This window comes from Mastacembelus armatus, chromosome 20 (assembly GCF_900324485.2).
Source record: "Mastacembelus armatus chromosome 20, fMasArm1.2, whole genome shotgun sequence".
Lineage (NCBI taxonomy): Eukaryota > Metazoa > Chordata > Actinopteri > Synbranchiformes > Mastacembelidae > Mastacembelus > Mastacembelus armatus.
This window is the reverse complement of record NC_046652.1, coordinates 16,862,762-16,876,158: the sequence shown is the minus strand read 5'-3', so window position 1 is coordinate 16,876,158 and position 13,397 is coordinate 16,862,762. Positions and strand designations below refer to the sequence as shown.

At 44.4% G+C, this 13,397-nt stretch overlaps 1 protein-coding gene across 1 annotated transcript; it reads left to right on the top strand.

Moving 5' to 3' along the window:
- Window positions 1–3,614: 3,614 nt before the first annotated feature.
- Window positions 3,615–6,693, top strand: bambia (BMP and activin membrane-bound inhibitor (Xenopus laevis) homolog a). Its single transcript, XM_026292289.1, has 3 exons — window positions 3,615–4,098; window positions 4,761–5,051; window positions 5,492–6,693. The coding sequence occupies exons 1-3, from the start codon at window positions 4,023–4,025 to the stop codon at window positions 5,905–5,907; spliced, it is 783 nt and encodes a 260-aa protein (XP_026148074.1). The 5' UTR covers window positions 3,615–4,022; the 3' UTR covers window positions 5,908–6,693.
- The last annotated feature ends 6,704 nt before the right edge of the window (window positions 6,694–13,397 follow it).

Here is a 13,397-nt window from a genome sequence, read left to right as displayed (position 1 = left end):
TTTCTAGTACATCCCATATCTTCCCAAGGTAAACAACACACACACCCACACATCAGGTTGTCCATGTGATGTAAAGGAACATGAGCTCAATGAGAGCAGCCCACTTTCATTCAGTTGCGATGCTCCACACAGACTTTCAAAGGTTTGATTTCTTTAACTTCATCAATTTACATTAAACTACTGACAAATGCAAAAGAAGCTCTAAATCATCTGTAGGACTATCAAACAGAACATTTTGGGAAGGTAACCGACGATCGATTGTGCAGCTACTGAACGGTTTAAGTGTTTTTGTCCTTTTGACTTAAGGTTGAGCTGCTGCTCCCTCACATGAAATGACACGTGTGGAACTGTGGACCAAAATTAGAGTCTAATCACCAGACGTGTGTTTGTTTTCTACCTTCAGGGAAAATACAGTGTCCACCAAATATTCCTAACAAAGTCTGTTCATGTGCTTTGTCTGGAGCATTTTCTGTTCCGTGAAAGCCGATGAAGACTACAAGCCCTGGAAAAAGATAGTAAATAAGCCTAAGATGGTTTTGTCAATATGCTGGGTGAGTTTTAGATACACAGCTTTGTTGTTTTACTGATAAAAATATTTGTGATTTGAACATCCTGTTTTATCTAGTAACTTTGCTCACACACTGAAATATGAAGATTTAAAGTTATTTTGTGTTGCAGGTTTATTGATATTCACTGTTACAGAATGTTAAAATAATTTTATATGCAAATGGTCAAAGAAACTTTTGGCTCTAGTGATAAATTGTGTGTTTTTTGTATAATTTTTATTACTTTGTTGTTTCTGAACTGAAAGAAAGAGCTCTATGCTATTTCACTTTGGTTCCTTTGTAGATACAGAACAACATGACACACTTTTTTTTTAAAGACATATGTCAAATTACATATTTCCGAAATCACAAAATCATGTGCTAGCAAACCAGTTCCCTCCTCCACAAATCCATCCATCCATTACTGGGGAAAAAAATAAACCTTGAGACAAAATAAAAATCTCAGCTTGCAGAACAAGGATGAAGATTAGTTCATATCATGTTGTCAGACACTGAAGAGACAAAAGCGTCACAGAAGCAGAGCTAGATAATCACTCCTAAGGATTAAACGTGGATTATCCACAACGTGAATGGATTCTCCCACAAGTAAAAACAAAGGTGGTTTCCGTAGGTTCTTAAAGCACTTCAGAGACAGCCTGCGTGAATCCTTCTCAAAAACAATCTGTAACTTCAAAACCCTGCGTGTTGCCAGTGTGTATCTGCAGAACTGCTGAGCCTCTTGCTCTGATTAAGAGAATATTTACTCCATTATCTCTGGGAGAATAAAATAGATCATGGAGGGTGGAGACAGTCTGTCTGTCTCTGGTTCTTCAGAGACCTTGATATGGTTCACATCAAAGAGAGTAGAGGAAGCTGGGAGGTGTCAGAGGACGTCTGTCTGACCTGGTGTGTGTTTTCATGTGGTTTAGGTCTTACATGTGTGCAGAATATGGTACTTTGCATCAGTCGGGCTCCTCTAAAACTTTGTTTTAAACCAGGGGACTCTGTTTGAGTGTAAATGTAGAACTCAAACACTGTTATGTGTGGTCCTCTGTTATAGCATTGACCTCTGCTCCCCCCTCATGCAAACACTAGTTTTCCTTTGTTAAGCAAAACACCTCTGTTTGCACCAGGTCACACCTTCAAGTGTTTCTCTACGTGTGAATGTAGACACCACCTGAATGTGATCAGTGCCTCAGTCCTCGACCCCCCTGCTGAGCTGAAAGCTGGTTGATGTTCATCGTCTCAGCATGAAAAGACACACAGCCCTGTTTCCACAGGGATCAGCTGGAGCCTATCCCAGCTCTCTTTGGGTGAAAGGCAGGGGTCCACCCTGGACAGGTCCCCAGTCCATCACAGGGCCACATAGAGACAAACAACCTCACACACTCACACTCACTCCTATGGGCAATTTAGAGTCACCAATCAACCTGACATACATGTTTTTGGACTGTGGGAGGAAACCAGAGTACCTGGAGAAAACCCACACAAGCACAGGGAGAACATGCAGACTCCACACAGAAAGGCCCCTGATGGGTTTCAAACCAGGAACCTTACTGATGTGAGGCTGTAGCGCATCAGAGTGTATCTATTAACTGACTGACTACAGATCAGTGTGTAAACACAAAAGACAAAATATTACACGGAGTAAAAAGTTGATTATCAGTTCTGACCACCAGGTGGAGACGTGGAGCTGCCGTCAGCACTAAGAGCAGCTTCTATGAGGCGCATTTCTGCAGATCCCTCTAAAAACATAAAGACGCTCCCACATAGACAGTGACTGACATGAACCTCAGCAGGTCACTGGAGATGAAAATGAAGTAACGGCCTCAAAGCTGTGGACTTTCATCTGGTCCATGTCGGTATCAGTGAGAGACGCGGCCTAACGCCAGGCCTGGACTGGCGCCTGTGTGGGATTGTAGATAATTAGGGTAATTGGAGTCTGTGTTCCCTGAAGCTCTCCTCATCCTGCTGAGTGTTGGCTTCATTTCTACACGCTCAGGTTGTTGCAGCTTAATCACAATTGTTACTTTTTGCATTTTCCCCCAAAATGCCAAGCGCACAGTGTGTAACCTGAGCCGTGGTGTTATTGTGTAGGCTGTTTTCTCTCTCAACTCCCCCGCAGCGCAGCCACCGGAGCCGATACCGGTCGTGCAGGATTGTTAAAGAGCAGTTGTGTGTTTGTGTGTCGTCTCAGTGGCGCCATGTGTCTCTTTGGATTGTTAATGTCTCTGAGCGTCTGTCCTGCAGCCGCAGCACCGCCCGAAGCGAAGCGGCGCAGCGCGGCGTCAACCTGGCGGCCAAGCAGGATGACGCCGCAGGTAGGTCTGCCTCCAGTCCAGTACGGACCCTGCCGGACCTCCCAGTCCTCACGTCAGCAGTGAAGGACTCTTTCTATTGCTGGACAGGAGATGTGGACTCTGAAGTGCCTCATAATAAGAGACAAAGAATAAAAGCTCCACACTAACATGGTCTAACTCTTCTTATTAGTGTGTGTTGTAGCAACACGGTAATAACACACATTAGTATCCAGCAGTAATTCATTTGTATAGAGGCGACACCGTGACCAGGCAGAGCAGACAAACTGGGACCAGTGTTACCCAGTAATGGCATATTAAACATGGTATTATGGAAATCAGGGGACTGGGCCAACTCCGGCCATCAAGTCAGACAGAGAAAGACCGGAACCTGTAGGTGGTCTGGTCTACAAAATAAAAACTGGTGGGAATTAAAAGCACATCTGTATTTGCTGATTAAACAGCTGTTTAATCATGTGAGGCCGCTCTGCAATAATAATATTATCAGCCAATATGATCTTGTCTTTAATCGATCACTGATAAATCCTGATAAATACATGAAGCTATTTTCATTCTGTGTGTTGAGTTTTATTTTTCAGGAAACATCTAATTACTGACTTGTCACTCTCTGTCAGGCCTTTACATGAATCCCTTGTGTTTGAAACCCGCTGGTCCGGACCAAGAAAGTCTTAGCCCACCTTATTTTGAAAAGAAACACAGTTGCCGTGTCGCGTCTTATTGTGAAGAGCTTTTCTGTCCTGGTCTGCCCAGTCAGCGGCGGCGGGCGGAGCTCGGACAGACCGCAGCTATTTCTTCTGATAAATTGGAGTCGGTGCCGAGTTCTGGGGGTCGCATTTCGTCCGGGGGACTTTTCCGTCTTTTCTCTGTGCAGGAATACAAAGGAAGCCTCTTCCTGTCGCTTCCCAAAGGGGTTTTACATGTTTTACATGTCGCCTTTTCCCATCCGAGCTGAAAGAGACGCTGCGTCGCCAACAATGTCGGAGCGTTTTTCCAGACGCACTCAGTAACTTTTCTGTCTTTGTGCGTGAGAGCGAACAACTAGAGGGATGTCTAGATCTCACTGCAGCTCAATGTAAACCCGGTTTGTCGTCCAGCTTTGTGCTCAGTGGACGGTTCTGGACCAGACGGGGACTAGATTTGGCGCATTAATTTGGTGTAAATGGATCGCCAGTCCAGTTTGGTTTCCATTTGGCTTCAACTGGAGCTCTGCGCCATGGCTGTTCTTCTCACTAAAGGTAACCTCGGTCATATAGAGACAGGTTTATATTTAAACCAGGCTGAACCTATTAACTCTAATAACCGGATAACTCTCCATTAACTCGGGTCCTTCACCTTTAGTCGTTTCTTTTGTTCCACATCATTTCGGTGGAGACAAGAATGTGTCCTGCTCCTCCTGCTCCTCCTTTCTAATGAAACGGTGTCCAGACGCCACAGGGCAGCGCTGGGCTGATGAGGCTCCCTGCGTCCACAGGTTTAATCCGTCGGTCCGTCATATGTAAAGGAGACACGCAGCGTTTAGGAAACGTTAGTGATGTGATGAAGGAAGAAGCCGTGGGTCGGTACTGACAGGGCCCGTGTGAAAGCAGGCGGCCATAATGAGGAGACAGGTTAAAGTTAATGCAGACGATGGAGAAGGGTCTTCAGCTGCACCCCCCCTACCCCCTTTACAGGTTTCTGTTTGGGCTGAACCACATGGACTTTGGCAAAAGAGGCAGCAGGAGATAAAAATGTAGTAGATTATAAACTCAGTTTAATCTGGGTAGGTCTTGGCTTAGGGAGTTGAACCTGATGAACTTCTTTATCCTGACAGACGTGAAATGCTTTAGCTGAAGTCCAACTGTCGGGGACTAAAACGGGTGTAGACGTTCTTCTAACCCTGTGTGCTTTGCTTCTGCAGGAGACATAAGGTGTTACTGTGACGCCCCACACTGTGTAGCCACTGGATACATGTGCAAGTCACAACTCAACGCCTGCTTCACCAAGGTCTTAGACCCGCTCCACGCAAACTCTCCCCTCACCCACGGGTGCTTAGACCCCATCGCCAGTGCTGCAGACATTTGCAGCAGCAGCAGTTCCAGAGGCAGAGATGCCCTCGGCGGAACCTGGGCCACGATGCTGGAGTGCTGCCACGATGACATGTGCAACTACAGAGGCCTGCACGACCTGGCACACGCCAGGGACTCTACAGGTACGAGAAGCTTTTCTACGAACTTCACCTTTAAGTTGAACTAAAGTTATTGGACTCTGTTGTGTATTCTTCTCTTGCACATATTCAGACTGGCCTTGCCCCCAGTTCTCAGCTTTATAGAGCTTCAATTGGACTTTTAATGGGATCCAGCAGGGAGCAGCCTGTTTACCTTGAGCACTTGGACAGAGATCAGATATATTCTCTGTTTTTTTTTTTGTTTTTTTTTATTGCGTGTGCAGCATGTAATTTTCCCATTGAGGAGGAATGTGCATGTTTCCTGACACGTCAGGCAGGAAGACGAGCTTGTAGACTTGTAGAAAAGGTGCGTGGTGAGAATCTGTCCTCGTGACTCCCACCAGATTATTTTGTTCTTTACTACCGTGACTGTAAGGGAGGCTGCTCCTTAAGGTGCATCTAAACATTTTATTGTGTCCGCACAGATGGCCGGTACCAGACCGACGGTAACAACAGGAACATGGTGACCCGGGTCCAAGAGCTTGCTTCAGCCAAGGAGGTGTGGTTCCGAGCAGCAGTGATTGCCGTCCCCATCGCCGGCGGCCTCATCCTGGTGCTGCTCATCATGCTGGCGTTGCGAATGCTTCGCAGTGAGAACAAACGGCTGCAGGACCAGCGACAGCAGATGCTGTCGAGACTCCACTATAGTTTCCATGGCCACCACTCAAAAAAGGGCCACGTGGCCCAACTGGACCTGGAGTGCATGGTGCCAGTCACGGGCCATGAGAACTGCTGCCTGACCTGTGACAAAATGAGGCAGGCCGACCCGGGCAACGACAAGATCCTGTCGCTGGTGCACTGGGGGATGTACAGTGGCCATGGGAAACTGGAGTTTGTATGAGTCCCTGCTGGACTGTAGCTTGTCCCTGCTGTGGTAGAAAGTCTTGGAAAGTCCTTTTCGAGACTCGAAGGGCTTTTACACCATTTGTCCATTCACGCACACAGTCACTCATGCACCGATGGAACAGCCACCGGGGGCAACCTGGGCTTCAGCGTCTTGCCCAAGGACACTTCAGCCTGTGGACCAGGGAAGGGATGGAACCATAAAGACTTTGGTTCGTGGTCGACCTGCTCTACTTCCTGAGCCACGGCCGCCCACTTTCGCTTTTTTCTCTTAAAAGACATTCCCGTTTTTCCTCCATGGGATTTTGGTTTTGTATTTAAATTTTTGGAGCAGAAGACTGATTTTTTTCTAGAGGAGCACTTTACTTGAAAATGACAGAGCAGGCAGCAGGGAGATGTATTTAAGGACAGGGCTGAGGTGGAGTGCCAGGTTTGTCACTGCTCCTGAGGATCCTGGACTTTTACCCTGAGAGCTGAAGGATTCCTAAACTGTCTTATTTGCACATTTGTAAAAAAAACAAAGGGGCCATTGCTTAAAACCAGAATCTACACTGACACCAGGGTACAAACATGGACTTGTTAAAAACTTCATTGTCTGTGTGTGAGCACACTCCTCTGTGTACATTTCATGCTTCGAGCTTATTGAAAAGAGTCTAAAGCTCTGTGTGTGGGTGTGTGTGTGTGTGTGTGTTTTAGGTGAATATTGTATCTGTGATCAGATTATAAGCTTGAATGTCAGTGTGAAAGGAAGATTCAAATTAAAAGTGACTTTTTATTTATTTCACCATTTACTCCTGTGTCTTTACTGTGAGTTTTCTACCACTACAGGGAACAAAGTACAGTCTTTACATACAAAGTGTTGGAGCTTCTTAAAATCGGGGGGCAAGGCCGCGTGAAGGAGTCACATGACCAGAGGTCAGACTGAAAATCCGAGGGATCATTTCTGTAGCAGGATGTCAGCGAAGAGTATCTCGTTCATTTTATACTAGGACGTCAGGGTTTTGGGAATAAATGTCTCTCTGCATGACGACACTGTTCGTTGTTTACATTTCAAAAGGTGGGCCTGGTGACATTTAGGATGTTTCCCATAAACAGCCAGCAATGGACTGACTCTAAAGAGTATTGAGTGTGCATCCTAATGTTAGGGGTCAAAGGTTAGGGTCGTCAGAAAAGAGATAACCTCATACATTGTTTTGTGTTGTTGACAATAAAAAAATATATATATTTTCATTAAAGGGTTAGTTCACCCAGATTAGAAAGTGGTATAAGAATGCTTCTCCATAATAAACACATGTATCTGTTTATTTGTGTGACCTGACCCTTTAAGGACTATCGGCGCAAAGTATTTCAAACGGTAGGTTATAACAAAATGTCAAATGGTAAAGCCTTTTGTTTGTCATGAGACTCTCGACTCCAGGTGAATGTTTGCATGACGCTGGATAATCACATGCAGCACGATGTTCTCCTCATTCACGACATCCTACAAGTAGTTTAAGTCTATGTTCCATTAGTATAGGTCAGGGAAATACTATTAGCAGCCGGTCGCTTAACCTTAACGGCAGCTGTCTCTTCCCCCTGTAATAACAAAGTCCCTCTGCCTGGCTCGCCTGATGTGACTTGTTTTCTTTAGGCTGATTCCACTCTGCTGGCTCACCTATGGGTGTTAGGTTGCAGCTGGAGAAAATCACGAAATCTAAGCCTTGAAAATGTTTTTCTTTACATGAGGAGGAAACGGTAAAGAAGGAAGCACACGAACACACACTTCTTCTTTGCTCTGGCTGCTTTGAGCCTACACCACCTAGGCCGCTAACACCAGAGTCCTCACCCGTGTCTCATGTCTCGTAAACATCTGGCCGTCACAGCCCAGGCCTGAAAACATCTGGATCCAGCCATAGTGGCCTAGACATTAGGATCAGCCGTTTTGTGTGACTTGTTTGGATTCAGTGCATGAAGTGGCCGAGATCTAACAAATCCCCTTATCTGCTTAGCAGCTGATTTTTTTCCCCATGGTGACTTCTAACAGAAATGAAAAAACCAAAAAACAAAACAAAAAACAAAACACCTGCCTTTACTACGTCACCATCACCTCAACATTTTCAGGTCGTCTCTCGGGGCGCTGACGTTCCTGAACAGGGCTAACAAAACGCAGCCATCTGACGTCGAGGTGTTCCTACGATGCTGCTCCCTGATCATGCACAGAAACACTTTGTACCCACTGAGGTGGCAGCGGCATGTGGACCGATATATGAAGTGTCAACACACATGGAGCCGGTTAACACCTGAGCACAGTAATGGATGTGCACCTCCAAACAGAAATAATTGGCCTCTCTAAAATCCTGTTTTTCTTGTCCCCTCCCCACCCTACATTTCCTCATACTCACCAGGCTGCACTGCCTCTCCTTTTCCAGTGATGGGACACGTACAGTCTCACACTGTGTAGTACAGACACAGTTTTGCTAAAATAATTGTTTATATCATTTATTAGTAAAAATGACAGACAGTATATAGTATATCTCAGTATATCTTAAAGGGGTTTATACTTTTGGACTGCCCAGCTTTTTGACATTGCCTTGTATTAGTTACATCCCCTGCACTATTCTCTCTCTCTCTCATGTGTCATTGGAGCCTCGACGCTATGAAGCATACAAATTTGAACAAGGGTGTGAACACTTGGCCTCTCTCTCCTGGAAGATATTAAAAACTGATTGGAGTGGTTAAGTGTCTCAACTTTCCCCAGAAGTGCAGCTGGACATAATTTGGAATTTGCTGAGCTTAGCACAGGACATCTGTCATCGACAACAGCAGCATATGTGTGAACCCGATCCAGCTTCAACTCGACACCTTCAGTCGTTTGGTCAAGTTCTGCCCAACTCTAACATCCAGCAATAAAACAACGCTGCAAAATGTAATGCGAGTTATTACCGAAAGCTCATTGCCAACACCCAACATTATGTACAGCTACTGTTTGACTAAGGTTATGGAAGACTGGAGCCACAGATAGCACTTTCATATCAACAGTGTCCAGGATAATGGTCCGATTCTTGGTGGCCCCTTCACCGTCCTGATATCGGCACTTTATTTGGTGCGTCACCACTACAGGACACAGTTCCTGCTGCAGTGATAGTGAATATTAGCATTGTGAGGTTCAGTTCTCCAATGAGAACCTGATCTGTAGAACAATGAGACCTTTACTTGGATATCTTTGGGTTTTAATGACTAACGCAAATCAAGCTGATGATGTAAATACACTGCAGCTCTGCAGCCTCAGTGTGTGAGAAGGAGTCAAGGTCAGTATCACTGGTACTTTAGGCTTTGCAACATTATCCAATGACAAAGTCAATTCAGAAAGTAATCACTGCTGTTACTGCAAAGATGAAAAACTAGGGTTTCTAATTGACACATCATCACTGTCGAGACAAATCAACTTCTGTGGCGACAGAATAAGATCTGCTCTAAATATTTAGCCAATTCATTTCCTTCCAGTGGATAGAACTATGGCTTTACTTCCTCCTCCCATCTAAACATTTACCCCAGTGTGTTGTTAACATTTAGATATAAATCTGCCCCAGAAGAAAAATAATAACGTTGGGAATGTTTACAGGACAACCCAGGGTTCTGGAAGCTAAATGTCATGATGTGTAAATAGCAAAAAAGCTTTGTTATGTTTCTAAATGAGTGTTTTTCAGCAAAGTGTTGCAGGAAAGGCCAAACAAAATGGCTCATGTCATGTCTGCAGACATTACATATGCAGGGAGTTTTAGAGTTCGAGGCCGTGAACCTTCAGGTGCAGCTTCACTTTCTAAGGAATGTCATGGATGATGTGATGATGCATGTTGTCCTTGTTGTGCAGCCAAGGGCACCCACTGGCCCCCGTCAGTCAGCTCAGGGCCCCTGAAGACAGGTGGCCCCATTTTAACTGTCCAAGAGGTTTATTGTCCCTACAAATGTAGTTTGCATATTCTTTAGGTCTCTATTTATACTCACTACTCAGTTACAAATGGTTGTAAAATGCACAGGAAGGAAGTGCTTTTATTTTGACACTAATAGGGGCGACAACATGTCAATAAATATCGTTTGGTTGGTTGACATGTGCTGCGATTGGCTGTTTGTGTGACGTTGCTAACTGAAGTGCCACAGTTCCAACTTAAAGGCATTTAAAAACATTAAAAGCTACTATTTTTAACTCTAAAACATTAAAAACTCATGTCTCCATTGATTATGTGCCACATGGATGACTAAATATTAATATTGCTTTAAAAGCTCATGGCCAAGAACTGACTTTAGAAACCCTGAATCTAATTCTGATGAATTAATAAGCAGAAATGGTGAAATTATGTGTAATGCTCAACAAAAATCTACAATGACTGATTACAACACAGGTATCTGTTAAGCCAGCGACATGTCATCTGAGACTCTGTTTGAGTTTACACCTCTCCCAGGTCTCTGGGTCTCTGCAAACTGGGTCATGCAGGGATAAAGTGCCTGAGCTTATCTTGTCTGTCTGTTCCTGAATATGCAGCTAAAAAAGCAATCAAGGGTCAAACTGGCATCCAAGAGGGAAATGGGACATTTTCTATTTTCTCTGTGGTGCTGTGGCTGTTTTTGGAAGCAGATCTGATGTGACCCATGGTTTCAGTATTAGTGGTTAGTTTTCTTGAGGGGCGTACTCCAGAAAGCAGGTTTAGTAAAAACTAGTTCATCCCTGAGTTGAAGGAAACTCAGAGTTTCCATAACACAAGCAGATAATTAATTTAATTAATCTTTACTGATGTGACTGTTGTGATCAGTCAGTGTAAGGACAGGATGGATTTATCCTCTGGCCTGAGCATAATCTATAGGTCCAGTCCTTTATTTCACTGGCACTGTGAGGACAGGCCTATTAGAACATCTATTGTTCATCAGATCTCAAGATACTTTGCAGTATTAGTGAAGGTACAGCCATAAAAACAAAACAGTCTATAACGTTGAGGAGGATTGTAGATGAAATGTAGCGAAGATGTGGAAACTGCATTGTGTTTGGAGTCAACATGGTTCACCTGCATGTTCTTATGTTTCACTGGATTGTACCTAAATGAATAGAAACTTTAGTCACATCCACCACTTTGCCATCTACTGTGTGGTTAAATGAAAGGACTATGCATAATGTGTTCTTCAGTCCTACACCTTGACTTAAGCAACAATTTTCTCCAACTCCAGCTCCTTCTTACTTCGCTGCTGCAGCTTTTATTTTGAAAAATGTGTCCATGTTCTGCATTAAAAACTTCTGATTCGACCAAAGTGAATCGTCGTTTTATTTGTTTTATAGTCTCTCCAACTCAGAGTTCAGGATTAAAGTCGGAGTTTGTTAAACCTGTTTTCTGGACTACACCCCAGCTCAGAGACCCAGGGTCTGTAGCCAAGTTTCAGTTTTCACACACAATCTTAAAATGATGATTTGTGAAGTTGTACTAATTATGGCAACCCCTTCTATAGGCCAAAACCAGAACAGCTGAGGGGTCGGATCCAAAACCTGCTCCTTGAGCAAAATGCACAGACCCAATATGTTTCACAGACTGAGCTGGCTGACAGTAGAAAAGCTAAATTCCCTCACTGAGCTCTACTAAAAACCCCAGAGTGCCCCCTTTTCCTTAGAACAGCAGGGAGACTCTGACTTCCAAACATAAATATGTCGGGATATGAGCCTGGCTCTGGGAACAGCCTCTGAACAGGTCATGCTAAACAAACAGAAGGTTTCCGCTGTCTGAGGATCAGTAGGTTCCCTGTAGCCATCAAAGCCTCTAAACACTAAACATTAGTGTTATTACTGCAAAGACGCAATAACAGTGACTTACAGATACACAAGAAATCTGATACACATCAGAAAATAACACAAAATGTGGTTATTGTTTCATGAAGAGCCATCGGCATTCATAGCTTGATGACCTCTGATGACCTTTGAGAGATTTAGTGGAAAGGAAGTGCCACCAACCAAATTCACCCACTTCAGCACGTCTTTAGTTGGTGAACAGTCTAATTTCTTATTTCTTCCTAAAACACTGCACTATGGGGCAAACGTTATAAAACAGGAGCACATTCGATTGCACATATTGAAAGTGGCAGGTTTCGAGTGGGAGTATTTTAGATAGCTGGAGAGTTTATGTGGAAATGAGTCAAGGCAAACATTGTATGATCATGGTAATGACGTGCAGCAGGGAAGCTAAAGTCTTGAAATGAGTTTTTGTGGAGCTGTGTGGCACCGGTCGTATCCTGCTCTGACATAACAGTAAATGCTCGATCAATTAACTCTTTCTTTTGGTCTTTTGACTGGACTTTTACTTGGGAATCAAGAAATAATTAATTCCCAGCAAAGACAGAAACTTTGGTTTGTTTTTCCAACGGTGTGTGTTGAAATGTAAGCAGAGAGAAAGCAGCAGTCCTCTCCTCTGCACCCTGCTCAGCTCTGTTATTCATCATCAGGTGGAAAGACTGTTTACTGCCAGGGTCAAGGTCCCGGGCACATTTATGGGCTCTCTCAGAAGAGCCATTGTTGTAAAGGCGCAGCCCTGTGCATGCAGCCACTACACTGCAGATCATATCTACCAGAGTCCCTCTGCCTGGGGCCAAGAGAAACCCATTTAACCAGATTCACAAGTTCATGCCACAAACGGACATTTAAAACCCGTTTAGAGTTCCAGGATGAGATATCAGCCACGCTTGGTTATCAGCTGCTCCTGGCTCCTTCCCTTCTGAATCCTGATTTATTCCTACATGTTAATGAAAATGAAGAGGCTCCAGCAGATCTAGAGGATGGGTGAATGGATGGATTTTGCCTTCGATTTGCCCTGAGACACGTTGAATTAAACATAACAATACATTTCCATGGCTGCTTGTTTTAATTCCACAACCTGTGAGCTGGAAGCAGAAGCTCTGGCATTTATTTTAACAAAGTATTTTCCCCTCCTAAAAGATGTTTACTGTGATCCTCTGCTTCTCCCTCTCTGCTTTTTGATTTCCCTGTGGGGCATTAAGGAAAATGTTTTTACTGCAGCCCCGCTTTCCTGCTCAACCCATCACTCCTCTGCTCACTTTTTAGGTCTGGCAACACCAAACTGTTCCTAAACCCATCTCTGCTCAGTCCAGGAGCCAGCACGTCCTGTGTGGTTAGAGCGATGGTGGCGTCCCTCATCTGTGGAGCATTAAGAGTGAGTAGTAGATCAAGGCTGTCTCTCTAACACTGGGCAGACCTTAGTCGTCTGCAGCCAGTCGGGGGGGGGGGGGGACTGAAGCCACGATGGACGTAACAAATCAAATTTACATGCCTGCTTTGAGCATGGAGAGCGTTGGTCGTCTCCCTATGGGGTTGAAAACCTTAAAGTTGGAGAATCAATTGTGTCAATTGTTAACTGTCTTTTACAAAACGCACAGTTTTATAGACTCATACGTGAAACGCATTCAAACTGCTTTGTTGAGTTACCAACTTCCTGTTTCTTACAGAGACGTCTGTTCATG

Coding starts and splice junctions, on each gene's coding strand:
- bambia (XM_026292289.1), top strand. CDS start 4,023: ATGGATCGCCAGTCCAGTTTGGTTTCCATTTGGCTTCAACTGGAGCTC. Junction 4,099..4,760: donor GGCTGTTCTTCTCACTAAAG/GTAACCTCGGTC, acceptor TTGCTTCTGCAG/GAGACATAAGGTGTTACTGT. Junction 5,052..5,491: donor ACACGCCAGGGACTCTACAG/GTACGAGAAGCT, acceptor GTGTCCGCACAG/ATGGCCGGTACCAGACCGAC.